This window comes from Tauraco erythrolophus, chromosome 8 (genome assembly GCF_009769465.1).
Source record: "Tauraco erythrolophus isolate bTauEry1 chromosome 8, bTauEry1.pri, whole genome shotgun sequence".
Lineage (NCBI taxonomy): Eukaryota > Metazoa > Chordata > Aves > Musophagiformes > Musophagidae > Tauraco > Tauraco erythrolophus.
The window spans coordinates 34,515,706-34,523,966 of record NC_141472.1 but is presented as its reverse complement, the minus strand read 5'-3'; the positions used below and the strand labels follow the sequence as shown (position 1 = coordinate 34,523,966).

Genomic DNA, 8,261 nt, shown 5'->3' with positions numbered 1-8,261 from the left:
AGTCCCGCTTAGGGAATAGTTGATTTGAAAACTCATCATCATAATTAATACTCATTGACAAAAAAATGTGAACGGTTCAAATTCCGTGTGTGGCACAGTCTGAACTCAGGGCTCTCTTACACTCCTTGGGAACCACTTGAGAGTTTCAAGCTGCCGAGTTCCTCGTGTGACACACAAAACACCGAGGCTGACAAAGGGAGAGGGGAGGGTTCTGAGCAAATGGGGGAGAGGAAGGCAGGGGATCGCTTTGTTTCACTTCTATTTCGTTCCACAGGGGTAAAAAATAAACCATACCAACTGATAATGAAGCTCAGGTGACCTGCAGAGGTAGCGGACACCAGCAGGAACAGCAGCATGATGGGGTACAGAAACGCCAACCGGCCCCACACACATCAGTGGCGGGGCCAGTTGTGTCGGGTGGCGTGTTGTGTGCTAATCAGGGTATAAAAGAAAGCCAGAGAAAGTGCTGTACTTATTGTTGTTGCCTCCGTGCGCTTTGCCTCCGTCCAGCTTGACGTACACCTCGTCGCCGGAGTCCAGGTGCAGCACCACGCTGTTGCTAGCATAGTCGTAGTTCTGGTCGGCGTCTTGGGCAATGGCACTGGCCCGCACCTGCCAATACAGCCGCGGGGTTCATCAGCCCCCCGAGCCCCTCTTCTCCCCCCGTGCCCTCCCTCCCTTCTCCTTGCCCCCAGCCCGGCAGGAAAGTTTGTGAGCCGGGAGTTTGGGGCTTGTCGCGGCTTTAAAGCCGCTCCCCGCGGTGCAACCCCGCCCCGACGACGGGGAGGACGCCTCGGCTGCTCCTTTCCCCGGCTGCGGCCGCGGCCGGTGCGCACGGGTGACCCCGGAGCCAGGACGGGGGGGAACGGGGGCGGGAAGGACGAGCAGGGGAGCGGCGGGGACCCACCTGCCCGTTCTTGCAGAGGTCAGCCCACATGCTGGTGCCGTCGCCGCCGCGCATGAGGATGTGGTAGGTGAAGAAGTAGATGCCGCGCACCTGGCAGGTGAACTTGCCGCTGGCCGGGTCGTAGTGGTTGCCCAGGTTGGTCACCACGTCGTCGAACTTGAGCACCTCGTAGCCCTCGTGGGGACTTTTCAGCCCCACGTAGAAGGCGATGCGCGGCCCGCTGAAGGCGGCGCTCAGCCCGCCCGCCGCCTCGCCGCCCGCCGCCGCCCCGCCGCCGCTCCCGCCGCTGCCCGCGCCCGCCAGCGCCAGCCCGGGCAGCCCCGGCTTCCCCGCGTCGCCCCGCTCCCCCGGCGGGCCCCGCGGACCCGGCGGACCCGGCTCCCCGGGGGGTCCGCGGGGGCCCGGCTTTCCCGGCCGGCCCGGCTCCCCCTTGGGTCCCTGGACGAAGGGCGGCGGGGGGTTGGCGCCCAGGTCCTGCAGGGCCTCCACGGCGGCGGTGCTGCCGGGGCCGGGCGGGCGGCCGCCGCTGTACGGGTCGCAGATCATGCGGCAGGTGCCCATCATCTCGTAGTGGGCGCCGCTTTCGGCGGGCGCCTGCAGCAGCAGCAGGGGCACGGCGACGAGCAGGGCGAACGGCCATGGCCAGGGCGAGCCCGGCGGCGGCCAGCAGCCGCCTCCTCCGCTGCCAGAGCCGGGCGGCGACGGCGAGTAGGTCCTCCTTGCCGTGCGAGGCAATGGTGGCGCGGGGGGCCGGCCGCTCCCTGCGGGGGACGGCAAGAAAAGGCGGTGAGCCCCCCGGAGCCGGCGCCTCCCCGCCCGGCCCCCGCCTCAGCCCGCCCGCCGGCCGGCAGCTCGCCCCGCCATGCCGCCGCCGAGAGCAGCCGCCGCCGCCCCGCTCCGCTCCGAGGGGACGCGGCGCCCCGTCCGCCCGGCGGGGCTGAGCCGGCGCGGGGAAGTCGCCGCGACGAGCGGGCGCCCGGCTCTGCCCCTCGCCCCCGCGGGGGGGGGTCGGGCTCGCCCGCCCCTGTCGCCGCCCCGACGTGGGGGGCGCGGAGCCGAGCGGGGCGGGGCGGGCGGACCCACCTGCGGGGCCGGGCGCGGGGTGCGGGGGCCGGGGCGGAGCCGCCTGGGGGAGCTCCGGGCTCCGCCGCTGCTGCGGCCCGCGATGCGCCCGTCTGCCGCCACCGGGCCGCCCGCCGCCCCGAGCGCCGCTGGCGGCGCGGCCCCCCGAGCGGGGCGGGCGGAGGGGAGGGGAGAGGCGGCGGGGCGTCCGCACAGCCCCGGGCTCTCCGGCCCCCCGACGGCTGCCACTGGGGAGGTGGGGGGGGGGAGGGGGCCCGCCCGCCCCACCGACAACGGCGCCCGTGGAGTCCATGCGCGTACCGCCCAAACTGCGCCCCACTGAAACCGAGACGGTCGGAGACGCATCGTATCGCATTCACCTGCCGCCCGAAACCGCTTCCTCTCTCCATCCCTCCATCCCTCCATCCCTCCATCTCTCCATCTCACTGTCCCTATATCCCTCCAGCCCTCGCTGCCCGCGGCGGGACGGCCCCTGAGCGACTTCCCGGGCCGCTGCTGTTCTGCTCCCGAGCCGAACCGGAGTCCCCGGTTCCCCCCGGTTTTGCTCCCTGCCGCCGCCGAGCCGCACCGCTTACGGCGGGAGAGGGTCGAGGAAAGCCCCGCGCAGGCAACAGGTTGCCCCGGCGTGTTTCTCGTGGCTTCCTCAGCCTTTCGCCGTCCAGCCTCGGCGACCCAAAGACGAGCGGGACAACATCGCGGCTGGATCTTGCTCCCCAAGTGTGATGGAAGTTCGCTACACCCGTCCCGCTTTCCCGAAGGCGGGCAGGGCTTGCCAGGTGGAAGGGGAGCCCTGGGAAGAAATACCTTTAGCAGAGTTTAGGTTGGGTTACAGCACAATATTTTGTAGGTTTCCCTGCGTAATGCTGGGACCAAATCAAGTGGGCTTTCGCCCAATCGAGAAATAGTGATTAATTACTTTTGATTTTCTGAGTAAACGGTACAGCAGGAGCTCTCGCAGCGTTAACTGCCTACAGGGATCTCCCCTCCGGGAAGCGAGTTGTGATCTTAACCGCGCATCTCAACGCGGTGGGTTAAGCACCCGTCCTGGGAACACAGAAAATACGAGTACAGCCCTTACACAGATTTCCTAAGGGCAACATTTCAGGGTCTCCCGCTGCCTTGGTGCATAAGAAGGGTGAATTTCCAGCGGGTTCAGCAGAGTTGCAGGCAGGCTGCTTTGTCTCAGAACAGACAAAGCTGTAGGTCAGCGGAAGCGAGCTGATCAGGCTGACCCAGCGCTTGTTGGAGCTGATGGCCTGGAGGCATCATACGCCAACGGGGACATGCAGGCTTCTTCCAAGAATTGCAGAAATGCCCTAAAACGACTTGGGACCCTTCTATTAGCTTTCCTTGAAATTTCAGGAGGGGACATCAAGGCTTTCCTATCTGAAATGCACACACTTCAGGAGCAGATCTCATCTCACTTGCATCCCTGTGTGCGTTCAGTATTTTCTCCTGGAGTTATTCGGGCTTTGCTCTGCTGCTGCTGAGATCAGGATCCAGCCCTGCCCCTCCAAGCTCTGTTGTTTTGGGTTTTTTTGTTTGGTCGGTTTTTGGGGGTTTTGTTTGTTTGTTTGTTTTGGTTTCTTTGTGTGGTTTTTTTTCCACATTTGTGTATTTAAAACTGGAAGGGAAATTAATCTTGTAAATTAAAACCTTTCCCTGAGAATCGTATAGACAGTTGTATTAGAGTAACCATGTCTATTACTTAGCACAATGCAGCTAAACGTTTTAAGTGATGAGATTGTGGCAAAGATGTAAGTCCTTTTCCTCTCCTCTGAATTAACGGTTGCATCCCACAGTGTTATTATAAGCCCCCACACTTGTCTAAAGCCTTGTAAAATGATTTCTAATAGTTGTTTCTGTTACAGCCCGAGTATAATTTTCCATATATTAACTGTGCTACATACAAATAAATTCACAAATAAATTACACTGCTTTGCCGATCATCCCTACTTAAGCTTCTGTTAATTTCCCTTTTGTTCTGGTCTTTGTCACTAGCTCAGGTCTCCCGGTGTACGCGAATCCTTGCTATTCCCCCAGAGCTCTGCAAACCCCTCTAACGTGGCTTTTTAATCTCTTGTTTTCCGAAAGCAGCAGCCATGCTGTAGCTTTTCTAACCCTTCTCTGAATAATTAAGTTCTTGTATCATTTGGGCTCTGTTGCAACTTCCCTATTTGCATTAACTCACTTTTATAATGAGGTGACTGGTTCTGGGAACTATATTCCAAACGGTAGCTCACCAGCCCCTTCTGCAAAGTCAGAATCATTTTCCGTGACGGGGTCTGTTATTCCCACGGATCAACAAGAACAGATGAAGAAGAAGAAAAGTATTCTAACTTTCAGCAGGAAAAAAATGGCACAGTTCTTAGTAAGGATTGCTGAGCACTTGAACAAGCCAGCAGAGAAGTTTACAGTTAGGTTAAGTGTCAAATTCTTGCAATTTTGTTTGGGAATAATTTATTTGCTCCTTAGTGATGCAGTGAGATGGACTGATCACCTACTTCATACCTCCATCAGATTGCTTTAAGGTAGACACAGTGTGACTTCAACATAGAACACATCCTCTCCAGTAGAATCTACATGCTACATTCCTGGAGACCTGGGGCTATAGGCTGACTTTTGTAACGCATCTCATGTCCCAAGAAGTAGCGCTGTGATGGGTGAGGCAGCTGGTACCACCCACTGATCCTACACTAGTAAATATTTAGGAATATAGTCCCAAAAAGCTACATGGCGACACTCAGCTTACAATTTTGATACGGGCTGCTGCACCCCGTTAGGTGCCCACTTTCTGTCCGTGATGGGATGCACCACAGCAGTACAAGGAGCAGGAAATTGCCAAATCAGCTAATCAGGCAGCGGCTGAAGTACCACCTGCCTTGCAAGGAGGTGCCTTCCTCCATTTGAGGTGACAAGAACCAAAGCCCCTTTTAGAGTTACATCTTTCAGACAGTTCACATCTTTCAGACAGTGAGCCATATTGGTGCCCCGTTGTAGCCTACTCAGGGCTGGCAAGACTGAAGTGCCTCTGGGTGTGCCCAGAGAGAGAGAAAAGCACCCACAGAGCATCCGTGGTGAAACACGAAAAGGTGTCTGGACCTTGGCATTGGATGATGGCCGAGCAGGAGCTTTGGTGATTGCTGTTGTTAGCCAAAGCAATAATTTAGCACCTAAAAGCTTACATGAATCTAACTCAAAACTCCTTTTTCAGATGTGGTGTAAGGACTCAGGAATCTGACCACTCAGGGAAACATTTGACAGGTCAGTCCAATTCCCAAATTTAGACAGTCAAGAACCCAGATACTTTTTCGTATCGAAGCTCCAAAATTCCAAGGACATATGAATTTCCATCAGTTACCTCCTTAATTTGTGCTTCAAGGCACAGCCACCCAGCTCAGGATGCTAGTAACTCTTACAAGATGTTTCTGCTCCATAAGATCCATCAGATCCATCTGCTCCATCAGATCCATCTGCTGCAGGCATTTCTGGAGAGTATCTGCTGGATCAGGCCTGTCACTACTATCTCATGAGCTTGCTGCTACATACAAGGTAGTGGTGAGGACACCAGTCTGGGATGTTGGAGGCTTGTTCCAGCCTTTCACCGTTTATCAGATTTGGAGCAGGTTTCTAAAATCATCTTTCTAGTCTTCCAGGAGATGAGTCTCAGCCTTCCAACTGCAGAGTGTTGTGAGTTGGATCTTCTTCATCTTGTTCTCCAACATTTATTCTGCCGTAAAGATAGTGAAATACTCACAGGTGCAGAGGAAGGAAGAATAATTCCACGGGCTGGTTAGGGCTCCCTTCCCGAAAACACAAAGCAAGCAAGCCAATGGCCGAAGTTGCTCAGGGCTGAGCTTTCAAACCACACCTGCCCCCAAGGCTGAGCCACCTTACCTGGTGTGACCAGTCTGTCCGTCCAGGAGGCAAACACAGGACACCCCTCAGAGCTGCGGCTGGCCATCCATGTTTCACAGGAAGGTTGTCAGCAGGGTGACAAGGAGATGTGGGTTCAGCTCGATTTGCTGCCTGAGAAATCCCAACCTGTGCTCTCTGGGAGGTTGCCACCGTCCTCCACAGTGCAAGCTTCCCAAGGGAGGCCGAGAGAGCAGGGAGGAGAGCATCGCGTGCCCTTGTGTTGAATCTGCTTCTCTCTGCATAAAAAGAATTAAAGATTTATTGAGCTAGAGGGAGAGAAAGACCAAAGGTGAGTATAATTTTTAGTTTAGTGGTGAGGGAACCTACCTGATCAGAAGTTTCAGTCTTCCTCCAAGAGCTGCTTGTGAATTCTAGCTAGGAGGATGAGGTATAATTGCAATGAGAAAGAGAGCAGGTGGCTCTGGCATGCACAATTCCCCTCCCTGAAGGACCATCCCAACTGCTGAGCTAAAAACTCTTCTGCACTGTCGCGCTTTTCTCTCACAAACTTTGCTTTTTTTTTCTCTCCTTCTCAGCTACACATCCTCAACATAAACTTAGCTCATGAACTGAAACGTGGTTTTCTCCACAGTCGACGAGAGTTGGACCATCCCCTGACCAAATCTATAACCCTGGCAGGACTCAGACCCACTAGAGGTGGTGGGGGTTCTGGGCTCATGTGCCAGCTGACCATTGTACATTTGAGGTTCTTGGAGACTGACAGTAGGTATCTGCCCAGTTAGGTGCCTCTAGGCTTGGACAGGACCTGAGGGAACATTTTTATTTCAAATTTAGGTGCTTAAAATTCAGCTTTAATCCATTCTTTCGGTTCCTTTTTGGATTTGGCCCTTGACTTCAGAATGTAAGAAGAGCCATACCAGCTCAGACCTCTTATTTAGCAAAAATGTCAAGATCAAAGTAAGTCTATGGTGATATTTCCCTGGTATTTTCTCTCAATCTCCAGCAATCCATGGCTTAAGGACTTCCTGAGCCATAGTAAAATACTTTTAAGAAGCTGAAATCAGGATTGCTGTGAGTAAAGGCACAGACCTTGAGTCAGTACTCTCACCCATCCCACTAAGTAGCTTTGTTTTGCCATCTTTTGTCATGACTGGTGGAAGTTATGAGTAACATTACCTTCTGATTTTCTGAAGTGCTTCATTCATTGCCTTTCTCACATCACAAGACTCATAGATATTTCTCGTTGCCAGAATTAACTATCTGGAACTCATGTATTCAACAGCTAGTAAAACATAATATATATAGCCCTTCCGCTAAAATATTCACGTTTCTTGCAGAAAGCAAATTTGAATCTGTCAATGTTCAGAATGTGTATAATATTATTTCCATTCACAAAATATAAAAGATAATGATATGGATTATTTTTGCTTAATGGAGGGAAAAGTTTAGGAATGATTAGGCTTATTGTATTAACTGCCATCATTCCCCACAAATACTATGCACTCCCTTTTGACCTAAGCTGGGATTTCTGACAGTGCCTGTCTTAACGGCGCAACACTGGATTTACTTCCACTTGATGGACCCAGTGGGTACATGGGGTCCTGCACAGCAGGACTGTCTTACTGTCTGTAAGGTAGAGTTGCAATAGCCCACGGAAGTTTGTGCTGCTGTAGCAATACATGAAATCTGGTCCGTATAGCCAGAATCAGGCCCCTGTATTGACACGGAATCTGTTACAGATCCTGCTCAAGGAGAAGTTCGCGTACAATGCGAACAGTCATTGCAGTTGGATGGGCTTTATTGTGTGTATTGATCACTGTGAACTGCTGCTATTTGCACTTTACCACATCCACTTGCTGTACATAGAAGACAAAATCTGCTGTCTCTCTCTTTGCAAGGGGGTGTTTCGGGGAGTACGTTTAGCTGTTTATAACAGAGCAGTTCACAAACCCCAGAGAAACACTTTGAAAAATACCAAAAGGTGTGGAGAGAAAGTCAGATGCCTTCACATCCCCCAGACAGGTGCTTCTCGCCAAACTCAGGAGAACTCAACTTACATTTTCTGGAAAAGATCAATCAGAGCAACTGAACCATGCTTCCCACTTTTGACACAGCAGGACTTTTGCCCTTGCCTTCTCTCAAAGCTGGGTCACATCCTGAAGTTAATGCATCAAAGCTTAGATGAATTCTGTGGGAAAAGAGAAATCTCATGCAATGGCCAAAGCTGGTGCTGAAGATGCCTGGTCCAAATGTATGTGGCTGCTCGTGTCCCCAAGAAACTGTTAGGAACCGTACGGGAGCAGCAGCTAATACCTGGCCCCGGCAGCTGGAATGATGGAGGAAACATTACAGGAGTTCCAGGCGGTTTGAGAGCTCCCCGTTCCCAGAGCAG

The 8,261-nt window shown here is 53.8% G+C and overlaps 1 protein-coding gene across 1 annotated transcript; it reads right to left on the bottom strand.

Moving 5' to 3' along the window:
* Nucleotides 1–432: 432 nt before the first annotated feature.
* On the bottom strand, nt 433–2,282 carry C1QL2 (complement C1q like 2). Its single transcript, XM_086616168.1, has 3 exons — nt 1,991–2,282; nt 908–1,668; nt 433–612 (listed from the first exon to the last, which is right to left on the bottom strand). Exons 1-3 carry the CDS (start codon nt 2,280–2,282, stop codon nt 433–435), a joined length of 1,233 nt encoding a protein of 410 aa, XP_086472294.1.
* Between the last annotated feature and the right edge of the window lie 5,979 nt (nt 2,283–8,261).

Bases quoted from the DNA above. Each gene is read 5' to 3' on its own strand.
- C1QL2 (XM_086616168.1), bottom strand. From the start codon at position 2,282: ATGGACTCCACGGGCGCCGTTGTCGGTGGGGCGGGCGGGCCCCCTCCC. The intron at 1,669-1,990 runs GTGGGTCCGCCC...CGTCCCCCGCAG, and splicing joins CCCCGCGCCCGGCCCCGCAG to GGAGCGGCCGGCCCCCCGCG. The intron at 613-907 runs GTGGGTCCCCGC...CTGTATTGGCAG, and splicing joins ACCTCTGCAAGAACGGGCAG to GTGCGGGCCAGTGCCATTGC.